Below are 17,545 nucleotides of genomic sequence, written 5' to 3' on the forward strand. Positions count from 1 at the left end.
TTCCAGTAGGTCTAGTAACCTGCATTTCTGATGTGGACGCCTGTAGTTCTCACTTAAAGCAGGCTTCTGTGCTGCAACGTACGGGAAACAAAGTACTCTGTCCTGTCTGGGCAAGTGCCTGCAAGGCTTCACTTCTGAAGTATGAGCTAGAGCAACTTTTCCCAAATCTTGACCATAAAAAGCCAGCATGACAATAGAGGTATTTCCTAAGCTGATGTTCATCTGAGCTGTGGAGCCTGAATGAGAGGGGATGTTCTGAGTCCAAACCAAAGGCTCATCTGGCCTGGTATTTTTTCTTCTCCTCCTAGAGAAAAAATAGCAGATACGTAGGGAAGTACAAGGCAGGTATACTGTCTCATGTGAGTCCAAATTTTTCTTCTTGCTTTTACTCATGTGTTTCATTAGCAGACCTGGCAGCTAGGTATCAGAATGTAATTTGGTTGGTAAAAGTCAAGAACAATTTTAAGTGTCTGCTGGGAGGTTTGGGTGTTTCTATCCATCTCTTCTTTCTGGATTCACCTCTAAATAGCCTACTAGTAAAGTTATTCTGTTGTGTCTAGTGAAGATAATACTAAAGAAGCAGTAGTAAAAATGCAGTAATGCTTGTAATATTCATAAATGCACAATCATGCAGGAATATAATTTTATTGGTGTAACAGTTAAGAGCAACAAAACTTGTCATAAGCTTGTAGGCAAGCTTCCAGCCAGTACTTAATGCATGGAGGCCATTAGCTTTCCAGGGTGTATATCTTTCGGTAATATAGCCGTTTCTAAAACCATACCTATTAACTTTGTCTTCAGTTATAATAGTTGGTGCATTATTTGACTTGTGAAGTAGAAGGCTTTAATCTCTTGATGATTTGATTTAGAATCTATAAGACAATTAGCAAACCTCCCTATGAACTCCTGAAGACAGATGACTTGTCAAGCAGCCTTCCATCTCTGCAAGATATCCAGACTGCATATACAAAATTTAAACAGCTGTTTTTGATAGGTAAGTCAAACTTTAAAGTAATCTTTAGTCTCTAAAGTGACTGAGATGCAAAGCATAACAATGCTGTTTTAAGTCTCATGAATGCAGTCCTTGTCTTCATTGCTGTCTTGCTTTTGACGGTGGTTAAAAGCAGATTTTTAAATATGTAACTGAAGACTCTGGTTATGACTGGCATGTTAATGGAGGTTTGTAGTTCTTAGACTTACCACTTCTTGCTAAGCAGTCACAGTGTCTGAAAATTACTTTTAAAGAGAGAGACTATGGAGTTTAAATGTTTGTTGGAATACACTAGCTGGATTGAAATTTATGGGAGAGGATTTTTCAGTCTTCTGTGGTCCATTGAAACTGAATGTTAAGTGTAACCTTTTAGCCTTTGTGCTATGTCAAGAGTTGAGTCTAAAGGCTAATTAATTTTTGCCCTAGCTTTTGTTACAAACTAGTCACATCTCAAAACATATGAAGTGTGAGCTTGCTTAAAATTCTGTCACTCTGGCTGTAGGGCTAAACATGACTACTGTAAATAGTAAGTCTACTTGAAAGGAGTAAAAATGGGAGCCATGTGAAAGTATAATCTATGCTTTCAGACTTTTTTTTTTGCTGGGACTCTATTTTGTTGTTATGAAACAGTACTTTGACCTTGCCTCTTGGCATGAGAAAAGCTCCACAGAACCTTGCAACTGTGCAATGTGCCATTGGGCCATTTTGGACAGTGGGTCTTCTACAAGATAATGAGGGTAAATGTTGCAATAACCTCTGTCTGGTGGCATGCTGTACACTGGGGCAGTTCACCTGTGGCTATTGATGTTGGACATAACTGAACAGATCATCATTAAGGAACTGTCTGTTGGCAGTGTAGCCCACAGATGGTATCCAAGTCCTATTGGTTTTATACATGGAATTTAGCTGGTAAGTTGATATTGATTGCAGATCAGTGTGAATGGTTTCTGGTAAATATGTACTAAAGATTTCAGTGACACTCTGAAGAGAAGTCCAAGATACATGAGGTATTTGCCAGAGTTTCACATTGAGGATTTTGTCTGGAATACACTGCCAAATCCACAGTGAGTCTTAGGAGCTAAAAATAATTACCTATATTTTAATGTATTTTCTGGTAACTTGCCCTCCTCTTGGAAAAAGGCCAAAGCTTGAATTTAAGTCATTTAACATCTCCCAGGAAATAGTGCATATTTCAATGGTGTAATTGTATCATTGTCTTACATTACTTGAAGCAAAAAGGAATATGTTAAAACTGCATTCCAGTAAGTGGTTTTGTCTTATAGCTTTTTTAATAAGTGTTGTTAGTAGACTATAGCTCACTCAATATAGCACTATGGACTAGCAGTCTGAGAAAACCATTCAGGTAACTTTTTGCAGAAGTGTTAGGATCTTACAGAAATTGACTACCGTACTACTATTTTTTTCAAAGTCTGAATGTATTAACCATTATTTTTGTTCTATATGTGCCTAGTTAATTTGATTTAGGTAACTTGGGGGTGTTGGTTGATGAGAAGTTCAACATGACCCAGCAATGTGCATTTGCAGCCCAGAAAGCCAATAGTATCCTGACTGCATCAAAAGAAGCATGACCAGCAGGTTGAGGGAGGTGATTCTGCCCCTCTGCTCTGCTCTTGTGAGACCCCACCTGGAGTACTGCGTTCAGCTCTAGGGCCCCCAACGTAAGGAGGACATGGACCTGTTGGAACAAGTCCAGAGGAGGGCCACGAAGATGATCAGGGAGCTGGAGCCCTATGAGGACAGGCTGAGACAGTTGGGATTGTTCAGCCTGGAGAAGAGAAGGCTCTGGGGAGAACTTACTGCAGCCTTCCAGTACCTAAAGGGGGCCTACAAGAAAGGTGGAGAGGGACTTTTTACAAGGACATTGTGCTGGTTTTGGCTGGGATAGAGTTAATTTTCTTCATAGTAGCTAGTATGGAGCTATGTTTTGGATTTGTGCTGAAAACAGTGTTGGTAGTGATAGGACAAGGGATTAATGGCTTTAAACTGAAAGAGGGTAGATTTAGATTAGGTATAAGGAAGAAATTCTTCAGTGTGAGGGTAATGAGGCACTGGAACAGGTTGCCCAGAGAAGCTGTGGATGCCCCCTTCCTCAAAGTGTTCAAGGCCAGGTTGGATGGGGCTTTGAGCAACCTGATCTAGCAGAAGGTGTCCCTGCCTATGGCAGGGGGGTTGGAACTAGATGATCTTCAAGGTCCCTTCCAACCCAAACCATTCTATGGTTCTATGAACTTCCAGTGTGACTTAAATTTCCTGAACACATGCCCAAACTGAAGTTCCACTTATAAAAAGCCTCATTAAGCAAAGCAGAAACCACAGTAGTAGGTAGCCGCTTGAAAGAGGATTTTGATGGGAGGGGACAGCTTGGATCCTCTTAAATTGTTCCTCTTATTTGAACTGTTGCAAAGGCAGATGCTGATTTTGCTAGAGAGCATACACTGAGACTTGTGAGCAATTTGCCCACATACCTTAAATGAGACTTTGAACATTTAAGTTCTCAAATCCTAGCAGAGTATTTCTTCATTGTCGTAGAAGGAAGGAAGGGAAAGCTTGCTCTCTATTGTGATGTTATTAAGCAAAATACCTTGATTAAGAGGTTAACACAAGCTGCAAGTGTTTTGTTGTGCCTTTCAAAAGAAGTTCCTGTTTTGACTTGGAGATGACTTTGGCTGGGGATAAATGCCAGACCAAGCAATGGTTTGTAGAGGCTTGCACACAAGTGGTTGAGTCTAATTGTGGTAGAGCAGGATTGAAAAAAACAGCCAGCCAGCCACACTTAATGTGGCTACTCAATGTTTTGCAGTAAAACTCTTCTGTACTGTCCATAATGTAAGAGAACTAAAGAAAACTTCAGTATGGAATATAAGTGTTACTGTTATAGATGAAAACCTGTTATTTCTACAGGAAAAAAGATGGAAATCCCTTTTCCTTGGTATCATGGGTTTTGGGTGTTTTTGAAGGACTCAAAATTGGTACTATAACTTTGCCTTGATTCAGGATGGACAGGTTTTTCAAATAGTGACAGCAGGCTAAATGGAACATGAGATTTGGGTGCAAGGAAATATTCTAAAACATGGAGGGAAAGAGGATGAACTGGGGAGTAAAGGGTGTTGTACTGTAATGTATGTACTTTAAAGGGTATCATACTTACAGGTTGGAAGTGAATTTGAATATGTTAATCAGAAAAGATTGGAGCAAACTACATTTAATGTGAACAGAACCGACTAGGAAGCTTTCAAGATGCATTCTAATGCTTTTATGGAGAACTAGTTTCTATGGCCAGGGTGAAATGAATCAGGGAAAGAAAGATTTTTATTTTTTTTAAATGTGTAGTGAACAGAATGAGGGGCACGAGCAGGCATGGAGGCAGAACAGCTACAGGAACAAAATAGATATATACCTGTGCACTTGAGGATCATAGATGCAAGCTGCAGAAAACAAGACAGAAGTGAGTATGTATTGGAATTAAGCATTGGAAGCATATGGAGAGACTTTGGGAGGTGAACAGAAGTTACACAGAACATGCAGAACTGAAGCTGTGGGAGAAAGGGTAGGTAAGGAGGGAAGTGTGGTATACCTCAATTGTTTTGCAGTAGTAGAACTGTTGTAGACCTTGGGCTTCAAGGTTTGTTTTATGCAGGAAAAGTAATCTATTCTGGTTTTAACTGACTGTATCAGCTTGTGAGAGCTTTCCAGTTTCTAAATACTGGCTTTGATAGAAATAAAAGCAATAGAGATTTAGGTTGCATTTAAAAAGCTACAAAAGTCCTAGTGACATTCATAAGACTTTAATGACTTTGTGGTATTGTACTTGGCCTCCTGGTTTATCTTAGCTATTCCCTTTTTGATGTATTTTAATGCTTCTTCAGTTGCAGTGAAAACTGTTTAAAACCTTTTCCAGGTAGTCTTACATTACATAAATTTGTGTAATCTTCTAAAACCCATTTGTGTTTCTGGTTGTAACAGTAATGACTTTCAAAATCCAGCCTCCTTACGTTAAGCTTTATATAAATCATGCTTTAGAGTGAAGGCAACTGGAACTTGGAAGAAACATCACCTCTGATTAAACTTATTTTCTTTTCCTTTCCCGTTTTGTCAACAGATTTATTTACTTGGTTGCTATGAACATACAGCATACTTTTTCTAAAAGCCTATGGTGCTGTAAAACTTTACTGGTGTTTGTAGGACTACTTTACTTCCTCATTTAGCTATATGGTGTTGACTTTAACAGTGAGTAGGATTTACTGACTCCTTAGTATTGGTTGTCTTATAACAGTTCATAACTGAAGAGTGATACAATGGATGGCTGTTAATTAGCACTACATATACGCGAACAAACTAATTTTTGGTTTGGGTTTTTTTGCAGATAACAGTACAGACTTCTGGGCAACTGATGTGAAATGGTTTTCATTACTGGAGAGCACAAACTGGCTAGAGATAATCAGGTTTGCTATATCTGTAACTTTCTGGGTTTCAAATTGTTGTTAGATGCATTTGTAGTGGGTTTTCTATCTAGTTTCTTGAAATATGATGACATTCTTCACCTCCAGTAGGAAAGAAAATTAAGACAGACTTATGGTCCCATTTATATATCTTATTTCTACAACTTGAGACGGTATTTTTACAGTGCGGGCTTGTGTTAAACCTCCCACGTTAAAGGATGTGAGAAGCAGCAGATCATTCCAATTACAACTCTTCCAGCAAACCTATTAAAACTATTGATCCAGTAATTTCCCTCCTGCACTTAGTCACCTTCTTTCCAAACTGAAGAATCCTATTTGTTTCTTGCATGAAACCTATTCCTTGTCTCTGACTAGCCTTGCCGTTCTTCTCTGTACTCTCTACTTCTGTAATATCCTTTAGGACGGGATGAACTGCAGTATTCAAGATGTTAGCCCACCAAAGATTTATAAAATGACAGTTGTTCTCAGTTTTGTCCCCTTCCTCTCCTGATTGTTCCTCAAGTTCTTTTTTCTTCTCTCAGCAGTCCACAGTGAGTAAGTGTTGGAATGGTGTTGGCTAACTTAAGGCTTGTGATAGTGGAATGTTGAGGGGTTTTATTTGTTTTCAGTGTTACTTTGTGCTAGCTCTATTGTCTGCCAGTTTATTCTGTGATCAGCTTGTTACCATGAAGTGCTTCTGCAGTGTTCTGCAGTCAGCTTTAGTTCTTTCTAGTCTTAATAACAATCAATAAATATTGATAGTTACTCATTCCTTAATCCAGAATTTAAATATATGTTGAATGAGAGGTTCTAGTGGAGATCATATGTTGAGAAATGCATTGACGTAACCAAGATCACAAGTAGTTTAAAGTAAATGCCAGCCCAAGTTTTTGTACTTACGTTGTTTTGAGACTGGTCATTTCCACACTTGGATCCAGTTGCTTCCTGGATCAGCCTGGTCTTGGCTCTTGGTGTTAGTAGGAATGCCTTCTCAGCTATTCTAGATGCTAGAACAATCTGACAACTCCACACTTACGAAATAAACTGTCAGCTTCTATTAGTGACCTAAGTAGTTACGAGAATCCTAATTGTGTGCAAACTTTTGCTGAAAATAACCAACTTTATGAAGAGTTAAGTCTAGAAACCAACAGCATTACATCTGGTTTTGTGATCTTTAATTCCACTCAGTCTTCCTTGTGTAATGATAATCTCTGAATAAATTTTGTCTGCATGTTTACAAGATCTGATTGCTGATCCTTCCCTCTGCCTCTTAAAACCACATTATGGGAGAAATGTAGTATGTAGTAGATGAAAACATAAGTGTGGTGATGTTGACTCTTTCCAGGTTAAAGATTTGGCTCTTAGCAATTGTAATACTTTAGTGTGTGTGTGATGGATGCTATTGATCCAGAATAAAGTATTGTATTACAAATGTACAAAGATAACTGGAAATGCATGACCAATGGCCAAGTAAAGATACCTCTTGAAAGTTTGCTCTTGAGGCTAAACAGTCCTTCACTTAATCAAGTTGAGCATGGTTTTTGTTGTTTTAAAGGACTAGTCAAGTTTCAGTAGTATAACATTCTAACCTGTTTTAGGGGAAACTAATGTAAGAAACTGAATTGTAAAAATGCTATGAAAATGTTCACTTATCTTTTCCTGTACCACAACAGGCGAGTCTTGAAGAAAGCAATAGAAGTTGTTGAGTGTCTGGAAAGACAGCATACAAATGTTCTCCTTATAGGTAAGAATTTAATGAGATTATCCTATGTATTTTTTTTAAATTTTGTTTTAATTTCTTTGGATGTATCATAAGCATTGAGTTTATAATTATCGTAGAGGCTGGTAAAATTCATAAAGTACTCAATGTACCAGACACCTAAATCTCACACCCTTGGAAATGCTTCCTGTAGTTAGAAAAATATGGAAAGCATAGTTCCAGGCTAAGAGAAATATGTTGTGGATGAGAAAGCTGCTGATAAGTTGGCAGGAGAGTCATGCTACCTCTTGTTTATGCACTCCTGTTTCCTAACTTATTTTATAAAAGGTCTCCTAGACCTTTTGCTGTACTTTAAGGGGATGGGGGGGATGCACCTACACAAAGAACATAGAGCATGAAAACTTTCTAAAAGGACATTTTAATGTTCTAGATACACACTGAATACTATGTAGTCTCTTTATTAAAAATACATAAAAGAATATACTTATTGTACGCATCTTGAGCAGTTTGTTTTCCTAGATTGAGTAATCACATGGAAAACCAGCTCAATGTTAACCATTAAGCTATTTTTGGATTAGTAATTTTTGGATTTAGTTGGGGTTTTTTTCCACACACTGCCATTTGAGAAATCTATCATGGGGAAGAGATGTTTCTAGAAGGCACCTGAAGGGTGAAGAATGCATGTTGCATGAGGAGGCAATCTGACACCTTCTGAAAAGCTGCATGCAGGATAGGAAGGGTAAGGGTAGATAGCTGATCTGGTAGCATAGGGCAGGAGGGACAGTATGTGCATTGTGTGAGACTGAAGGGCGTAGGCATCAAAGTTACAGTAATAAAAGCTTGTTTTTTGCAGGTTGTATTGTCAAAGTATTATCCTAGTATAAGTGTACAAGAAACCTTACATTTTTACAAAGGGAAGTATTGGAAATGTGGATTAACTTCTCTGATGGTATAACACTTGCAAGAAATTGTGTGCTTCTCTGATCTTGAAATACGATTTTGTTTATGTGAAGCTAACAATACTTTGCCTTCTTACCCAAAGTTTTAGGCATGGCTTAGTAGGCAATGTGGTTTCTCTTCTCTTCCATAGAAGAGAGTGCTACTGATCTGTGCTGTGTAATCTCTAGTCTGGTTCAAGTGATGATGGATTCATACAGCAGAACAAAGTCAGGGTTTCAGAGCCTTATTCAGAAGGAGTGGGTGATTGGAGGACATGGCTTTTTGGATCGTTGTAACCACTTACACAGAAGTGACAAAGAGGAGGTATGATATTTTTATTACTTTCCTTCCTTACTATTTAAAAGTTTAGTTGGCATAAGGAGGGCTTTAGATGTCAGTCCAGAAGTTCCAGTTACTCTGAGGATCTTTATGTTTTGTTTTATGGGTTGATGTTTTGTACAGTGTCACTATTTTTTCTGTTTAGAGTTCAGCAATGTCTTTTTAAGTAAAGAGAACAAATGTAAAATTTCCCATTCAATCTTGAGTCTTTTGAAAGACATGTATCTCATGTTGTTTTAAACTGTGTTAAATGGTAGTAGTGTCCATAGAAATAACTCAGGTGAATTGCGTATTCTTGTCACATCTAGATCTTAACTTTTTACTGTCTTGTTAGGTGTTGCAGTCTCACCTGTCCATTTTTGTTTATACGAATAGATCAGATTGCTATAAAGAATAGAAATCATAAGTGTAAACTGACCAGTTCTGATCAAGAATTGCTATAAACTGGTTTTGCTTTGCCAATGTTAAAAGCTGCATAGCAGCGAATTTCATAGCAAGCTAATGTGTGCAAATTCAGGTTAGAAAGTGTTCATCTCTTCTGTCAACAATTGGCCAAGGGTAGCTCAGATGATACTTCTTCAGAGTTTAGTGAATGTTATATGCAGCAGTTCTGTAGTTAACCAGATTGCTTTTCATACTGTTTTTATTTGGAGACACTAACTACTATAAAATAAATAGTCTGCATGGTGAAACTTTTTTTTTTCTGAAACTGATGCAGTATTTCCTTTTCTTAGGCTCCTGTTTTTCTGCTGCTGCTAAATTGTGTTTGGCAGTTGGTACAACAGTATCCTCCAGCATTTGAGTTCACAGAAACTTACTTAACTGTCCTGTCAGACAGCCTCTATGTGCCAATTTTTAGCACTTTCTTCTTCAACTCGCAACATCAAAAAGACACTAATACGGTAAGGGTTTGTTATTTTGTGGATGCAGTGTGTTGGACAACAGGTTTGACCAACAAGGAAGGAACACTCAAAAAAAAAAAATTCCCTAGCAGTATGTTTTTCTTACTTGAAGGGTGGTGCCCTGAAGGGTGAACAAATGCAGTTTGGAGTGAAAGGAGTCAAGTTCAGGACTTAGGAGTTTATGATGACAAAAGGAAAATAACTCAGGAATATATTACTTTTAATGTGTGGCTCTAGGTTCATGTTTATTGCTCTTCAATAAGAATGGAGCTCCTTAACAGATGAGGAATATCCTGCTGTCCTGCAGAATAAGTTATCTACAAAATTCTTGTATAGTATATTCTGTTGTATTCCAAAATCAACATTTCCTGAATGTTGACTTACATTTGGTTCCTGCTTTTCTCTGGCCTCAGAAGCTGGAAGCAATGGGAGTATCTTCTGCAAGGCTGCACAGAGACTAAAAAAAATCCAAAGTGAAGATCACTGTCTTGCATATAAATAAAGCGTTGATCATAAAACTTAAACTGGTAGCACTGCATAAGTGCAGTTAAATTTTGAAGTTTGAAGAGGTTTATTCCACAATCCTAATGTGCCCCCTGTATTTGAAGAATTCAAGTGTATCTCCTGCCCAATTTTCAAAACTTTATTTTTTTCCTTAGATTATTTAATCTTATTTCCAACTGTGAAAAGCATTCTTGGTGCTAATTGCACTGTTGAAATGAAATACTGTCTGAAGTTATGGAGGGTAATATATAGATAGCCTTTGTGTCTGTACTCACTTGCATCTAATAATTTTCAGCTATTGAATACATAGAAATCATGAGTGGTGTTGCAACTCTGGCCTCTTCTGTGAAAAGCCAGTTGCTTAATTTCACCTTGACTTGGTCAGAATTCCTTTCTAGCAGTATTAATTGTGACCTGTTTGTTTTGGCAGAGTGGTGAAAGCCTCAATACACAAAGCAGTCCTTTCAGATTTCTTACTGTGTGGGACTGGTCTGTGCAGTTTGAACCCAAGGCCCAGGCTTTCCTGAACAACCCTCTTTATGCAGACAAGCCAAAACCAGATAAAAGTCACCGGAAAACTGCACGATTCAAAGTAAGATGTATGCTGCTTAACTATTTTTTTTTAAATTATAAAAGTATTTTGCACAACTCGTATTTCAAGTGTACTTGCAGTGGAAGTACTGGTGCAAAGTTTTTTAATTGTCAGAATACATGTACACCTCAGATTCACCTGGATCTTAAGAATACAATTTGCACCCACCTCAGTTATAAACCACTGTTTTACAGTTACTCTGCATAGCTGTGAACTTAGGGCTGTTTTCTTCATACTTTTGTGCAAGTGTAGTGATAACTTATGGGACTTGTCAGTGCAACTCACCTGGATGTTATGTTTGAAGTGAGTTTATTTTGTTGTTCCATGGAGTACCTAACTGAAATACATAGCAGGTTTATAATTGCCTCCCTAATTTTGACTGAGTGTAATTGGACTGTGTGCCTGCACTTGGAGGGAGAGGGGGACCACCAATAACAGAAACTGTCTAGGGTATGAAGGATTATGGGTCGACCATCTCATTACTGGAAAGTAGCACAAATTCAGTAAGAAAAGTTTGTTTGGAGTACTGTCTTTCAGTTGTAATATACCTGTTAGTTAAGTCCTGTTCTGTACAAAGCATTCTCAAGTGAGACACTGCCAGTATGATCTACAGCATTAATCAGAGAACTCTTACACAGTGGGATGCAGTGAAGAACCACTGGATGAAAACTTCTAAATTAAGTGCTCTTTGATTTGTGTGGCTAGCTTAAATTAAACATGGGAGTCTGTAATACTTCAATGTATGCAAAGAATTCTCCTTTTTCAAAGAAAAATGCTTTAGTGTTAATGAAGTTACAAATTTGAATTTGCAAAGAAAAATTCAGTGTTACTTTGTTGCTACAGTTACAGTGCAGGGAAGGTATCTGGGAATACTAAGTATGCTGTGTGCAAGTATTTTGTGTATTAGCCATTGAAGAGTAACAGTTTTAGACTACATAGCAAAGCAGTGGCTGTGTTTAAGTGACTTTGTTGCTTTTAAGTATTTTCTGAATACAAGTTATGTTTTTCTTCCTCTTAAGATGTTTTCTAAAGTCCCATCAATATTTATCTCAGTGTATTTTTCTTTTCTTTCCTCTTAAAGCATCAGCGGCAACTTTCTTTGCCATTGACGCAAACAAAATCTTCCACGAAGAGAGGATTTTTCAGGGAGGAAACAGATCATTTAATTAAAAACATTCTGGGTAAAAGAATTGGCAAGTTCATAAATTCTTCAGATGAACCCCCTAATAGCTTCAGGGAATTTTATGATAGCTGGCATAGTAAACCTGTTGACTATCATGGTCTTCTGTTACCTTGCATTGATGGCCCTGAAATCAAAGTCTGGGCACAACGGTATTTACGATGGATTCCTGAAGCCCAGCTTCATGGTGGTGGTACAATAGCTACAGCTGCCAACATTTTGGACTTGATGGAGGAAGTGCAAAGCTTGCAGGTGAAAATGGATGAAGAACATAGTCAAGCTATTTCTGGAGATTTACTTTCTGTTCCAGTGCTGAGAAATTCTGCCCGTTTGTCGTCCTTGTTCCCATTTGCTTTACTTCAGAGACAGTCCATCAAACCAGCTTTACCCACTAGCACCTGGAAAGACTTGGAAGATGAAGATGACTTGGTCAACAGGGATGACGAATTTGTTGATCTGAGTGGTGATATATTATAAAGTGTATATAAATGAAAGTATGAATTGTATGTGGCTAAGCTCTGAGTTTTAAATGTGCTGTATCCTCATATAAGGAACTCAAGCATCTGCAGTCTGTTCAGTGGGTTTGTGGGATTAAGAAAAAGCCTTGGTTGGAAGTAACTAGTTGCCATGATTAACTGAGCATATTTTGAACTTCCATTTCACTCTAACAGTATTTATTGCAGAAACACATTTTTAGCATAGGTATAATAAAACAGAAGTCTAGGCTGGAGTAGCCATATGGCCACTTCATTTAAAAAAGAAACAAACAACAAACCCCTGTTATTTTCTGATGTAAAGGTAGAATACTAAATACATACAGCAACAATCACTACCTTAATATAAAACCTCTCCTTATGTTAAGAGTACTAGGATTGGAAGTACTGTAACTAGAAACTTAATACATTTCCCCTTCATGTAAAATAAACAGGGAAAGGTGCAACTAAATGTGCATTCACAGATAAGCTTTTTACAGCTGAGGAATAAACTTGTAGTCACCAGGGGTTTTCTCTCTACTGTGGCATCAGCTGAAGTCACGTGCTTGTCAACCTCATCTTTTCTGACAGTGTTTGTCTTTGGCTTGCAGCACTTCACCTTGTGTGGTATTACAATAGCAGCTTGGCTGGTCTAAGCCTGTGCATGCACTTAGCTTAAGAATCAGATGCAAGAGCTTAACTACACATTTCAAGTCTTACTGTGTGGCTGCTGTGCTATACGCCCTTGCTGCCTTGGAATATTAAGTCCCAAATGTTTGCTGTAAATTGTAAGAAGTGGCCTGACTGTGAGGTTCTGATTTGCCATGAGTATTTTTTTTCTCCTTTAAATAGAGTGAGATTTTGATTTTAACTTTCCCCATTAATGCCAGTTGCCTTTGAGGCTTTCTGTAGCTTGCACTGAGACCCTCCAAACAGAAGGGGAGACTTTTTCTGTAATCCTGCAGTGAAGCTGGATTTGCAATCTGTTGCCATTTGTCATGAGTTGGTGGCACAGCTTACGAATGTGGCGTTCGTAGCATATGAACACTTGCATCCTATTGCTGGATGTTACAACAGTACCTCAGTGAAAAAAGCCATAAAGAAATGCCTGTTGACTTTGATCTACTGTGTGTATGTTTTATATATAAAGTATTTTTACTGCAAATAATTGTCCTTTGTAAAGCTGAATATTATTTGACTGTCAAATCTATTTTGAACACTTAAATTCTAGAATACCCCAAGAATGGATGCAAGTCATAAAATCAGTTACACTGGGAGGGTGGACGTTGAATATTTTCTCTATTCTCATACCAATTTAGAAATCCATGCTGGAAAACTTAGCTGGTGGAGAAACTTGCTTAAATTGGATCAGCTCAGTGTGATCGGGGATATTAAACTGGCTTGCTGGTTAATTATTTCACACTGAGTTGTATTAATATGTATAGCAAAAATCTATCAGCAGCCCTCTAAAAATAAATTCCAGTATGTTAAAAATAAATGTATTAATGGGGATAGGGGGAGACCTTAATGCAACTATGCCAAACTGAAGCTTCCCAACTCTTGATTGCCTTAAGTCTTGGTAGTGTGAGGACAATACTTGAGTTTGTAGCATTTTATTTCAAAATACACTAGTACTTATGCTTTCTTATGTGATGCATATGATCTCACAGCTAGCACTTGCTAGAATGGGCTGTCCAGCACATGTCTGACAGACTTTATTATTGTAGTTCAAGCGACTCATGTATGCAATATTTTGCATGTTGAATGAGCAATTCATTTTTATGGTGAAGAAATGCTTATCATTCTAAGGTCATTTGGGTTCAAGGTTTTTTGGTTTTTTTAAACACTGCCATTAGAAAAAATATTGAATGGATTTTTTCTATACTTTTGATCAAACTGTTGTAATGTTTCGGTCATGAAGATTACATATTTATATTAAAGAACAGATATTGGACATCTTATTTGTACATAAGTTATCAGAAGTTTATATAGAAGAGAAACATATATGTGGAGTTGAACATGGGAACACTTCTAATGTAGAGTAAATGGCATTGTTATTGGTTTTCTGCACTGTGGGATTGGAAATGTACTTAATATTTTTACTCCAGGCTCCTGTTTTTACCTCCAGGTTTTTACACTGAATGCAAGCTAGAAGCTTTACAGTTTTGTGTTTTGTTTTGTTTTTAAATACTGTCATTTCTCTCTAGCGGGCTGTTTGGAGAATGTCAATAAAATATACTTTGATGTATTTGTCCTGAAATAAGAATGTATGTTTAAGGTCATATTTTGCAAATGATGCTTTAATTCATAGCAAAATTGGCAATCTGCAGTGACAAGGCTTTTCTAGTTACATGCTAGGTTTTTACAGACTGTTATGGGGAGGAAGCTGTGCAGTTTTGACCTGGTTAAACTTACTGGAGAGCTCAGGAAAGAGGAAAGTTCAGTGCAGGGTAGTAGGGTGACAATGGAAGTTACTAAGGTAGTCTAGAAAGTGTCTGCTGAATGTCAGTCAGTATTTGAGGGTTTATTAAACACTGTTTATTTCAGTCTTAGCCATGTACATGTCTTCCCCCCATTTCAAGGGGGAACATTGTTCTTACAGTGTTAAAATAAAACTTCTTGAAATTGCTACAGTGGGGTATTTCTCAAACCAAATGTGTATTGAGCGTGGATTGGGAGATGATTGCAGTAAGCCATAGAGTATGAACTAAAAGCCTCTATTTTTTTCCAGAGATTATAAATCACTAGCTTCTGTACAAAAACAGCACTAGTGCAAATCACACATTCAAAAATCATGCCACTTTGGGTATTTCCTAAAGAGAATGTTACAAGACTGTGACAGACTTGTTCTTGAAGTGTCATACAGCAGTAGCTTATGCAGTGGCTGTGAAGTGCTGGGTCACGTAATGCAAGGTGTGCCTCTGCCTCACCCACATCTTCTAAAGATCAGTGAGTGTACTTTGACCGCTTGGCTTTGATTTAAGACTGTGTTCACTAGTGAAAATTTTCAGCTATTGATGTACACAATATTGGAATGCAAACATGTACTTTATAAAGCCAACTTGGACTCCTGATCTCTTACTCCAGTTAAATCTTTTTCCATTCATGCTGAAAGCATGGAATCATAACTTCTTCAGGAGCTAGTAGAATACTTTCTGCTGTGGACATCTTATGATGGATTAGTTTTGTCATACCAGAGGTTACCTTCATTCTAATCTTTAGCTGGAAACTTCATATGCAGTATTTACTGCCTGGTACTTTCCTGAAAAGAGCTAGGTTTTGCATAAAACTCTTTTTAGAAATTATGTGGGATGGACTTCATTTTCTGGGCCAGGGAGGAGATGTATTAGTGAACTCTCTTGAGTCTAGAAAGAGCATTCTATATACAGAACTATATGTGCTTTTCCAGCATGAATTGGGGGGGGGGGGGGGGGGGGGGGGCGGGGCAAAACCTTCTCATGGTCATGGGTCCTCTATTTTGCTTTATGGTAAAGTTAACTTGTGAAATACTTCTTGTCAGCATTTGCAGGATGGCAGAAGTCTTACCTGGTTGGGATAGTAGAGTTATCTTGGAAAGGAGTGGACAGAGAAGGTGAGAATAGCTGATGTTTGAGCTGGAGAAACAATTTTGTGGGGAGGGTATCTCCATGTTGAATACAAAGGGAGTAGAAATGGGGTTGTTCAGGCTGTGTTGGAAGAACATGGTAGAGACTGCAAACAGTTCTGTTGTCCCAGAGAGGCTTGCTTGGGAGGTAAGTTTGACTTTAAAGAGTATCAGCTTTAAGCTTGTTATGGAGGCTGAGAAGAGTTTAATAGAGGACTGCTAACATTTTGGTTAGTGTTTGTTTGGGCAAGGGATCCTTCATGCTGCCATGCTTGGACTAACGTGAAGCCATGTCCTCATGTGGAAATCCTATGGAACAGTAAGCACTGTTGCTCGATGGCAGCACGGTGCTCCACTTCCAGCAAGCATTTGGTTTCTCAGTTTATTTCAGCAATCCAGTAAAATGAAGTAAGTACTTTCCTTAGTGTTATGGCTGGATGTTTAAAGCAGGCAAATAACACATACTTAGGAAGGCATTTGTTAATTTATTTTGTGAACAGCAGAACTATGAAGACTGATTTCCCATGGCATTGACTTACTTGGCCATACCACAGTTCCCTGAGCTTCATCCTTTCTTCTGACATTTCCTACCCTTGCTCATACCACAGTATCTTCAGTCTTCCCTCCATCTATCTCCTCTCTGTTCTTAAGTTGCGTGCTGTATCAGCAGTTAATAGGTTTGTCATTGCTACGAACTTGTTGGGCAAGCCAAATTCAGTATCTCTGTTCCTGAGGGACCAACAAAATGGACATGACTTGGTGTCGCCAGACTGCCTGTTGGAATCTAGTAACTTTTGAAATCTGTTTCTGTCAAATATGATCAAAATTATCTACTGGTTTCCAAAGCTTTGGTGCAGGTGGGTGGGGAGGAAACTGATTAGCTGCCCTGTGTGGTTACTAAGGAAATCAGGGTGGGAGAATGAAACTAAAACCCCTGTACCTGCAGCTCAGGCGTGATTCAAATCTGCAGTTTTCAGACTAAAAATTATGCTAATCCCAAATAGGAAAATCTTATTTGCCATCAGATCAGGTATCCCAGTTTTCTTTATTGCAACTTTTTTTTTTTCTTTATTTTGGGTAATGTCTGGTTTTGTGTTCTGAAATAAACTTTTCATTATACTGTAGGTAGGAGCCAAAATTCAGGCTAGGGAACCACTGAGTTTCCTGGAAATCAACTGACATTTGTATGACTCCTGAAAGGTCACTTATAATCCTTATTGTTATTTTATTCCCATATGAAGAAAATTTCCAATTAAGAACAGCTAACACAGCTAGAATTAAGGTACAGTTTTGCTAATTAAAAGTGTAAATCTCCAAGTATTTTATAAATACTAGTAAGCTTTTAAATGTCAGAGCTTTGGGGGCTTGCTAGCTCACTTTGCGGTCAATGGGATTCACTTTCTTCTGTGTTCCTACAGGCATTGACTTAAAGTCTGTTGATGTATGAATGTGATGACAGAGAAGCAAATTTTATGCAGAGGGTGTAAGTGCTCATTTCTTCATGTTGTGGTGATGATGCAAGAAGATATTTCAACTTTCACTATAACCCCAATTCAGAAATCAAAACAGGATGCTTCTTACCAAGCTCCTTAAGTTCCACACGCAGATGAATCCAGTTTGTTTCCTACAAGCCATTTCTTGCATTTTCCAGTTTCCCATCCCGGACTTTCCACTGGGGGTTCACTCTTAAAAAAAAAAAAATCTTTCTTGACATGCTTTTCTGATGGCTGTTCATTTAAGTTTGGAAAAGATTGGTTTTATACCTACCATCCCTACTTAGTTTTTTCTGTTGTGTTTTCCTGAGGTGGAGGGAATACTTGAAAGCCAGACAAGAGTACTAC

General features: G+C 38.1%; 1 protein-coding gene across 1 annotated transcript in view; it reads left to right on the top strand.

Moving 5' to 3' along the window:
- Positions 1-14,348, top strand: part of MTMR12 (myotubularin related protein 12) — a 36,516-nt gene extending 22,168 nt beyond the window's left edge. The window contains exons 10-16 of the mRNA XM_052776908.1: positions 870-994; positions 5,376-5,454; positions 7,125-7,195; positions 8,262-8,434; positions 9,184-9,351; positions 10,286-10,447; positions 11,529-14,348. Of these exons, the coding sequence (XP_052632868.1) occupies positions 870-994; positions 5,376-5,454; positions 7,125-7,195; positions 8,262-8,434; positions 9,184-9,351; positions 10,286-10,447; positions 11,529-12,104 (1,354 nt within the window). The 3' untranslated portion in view covers positions 12,105-14,348. The remainder of the gene's footprint in view (positions 1-869; positions 995-5,375; positions 5,455-7,124; positions 7,196-8,261; positions 8,435-9,183; positions 9,352-10,285; positions 10,448-11,528) is intronic.
- Positions 14,349-17,545: the final 3,197 nt, after the last annotated feature.

Source organism: Harpia harpyja, chromosome Z (genome assembly GCF_026419915.1).
Source record: "Harpia harpyja isolate bHarHar1 chromosome Z, bHarHar1 primary haplotype, whole genome shotgun sequence".
NCBI classification, from domain to species: Eukaryota; Metazoa; Chordata; class Aves; order Accipitriformes; family Accipitridae; genus Harpia; species Harpia harpyja.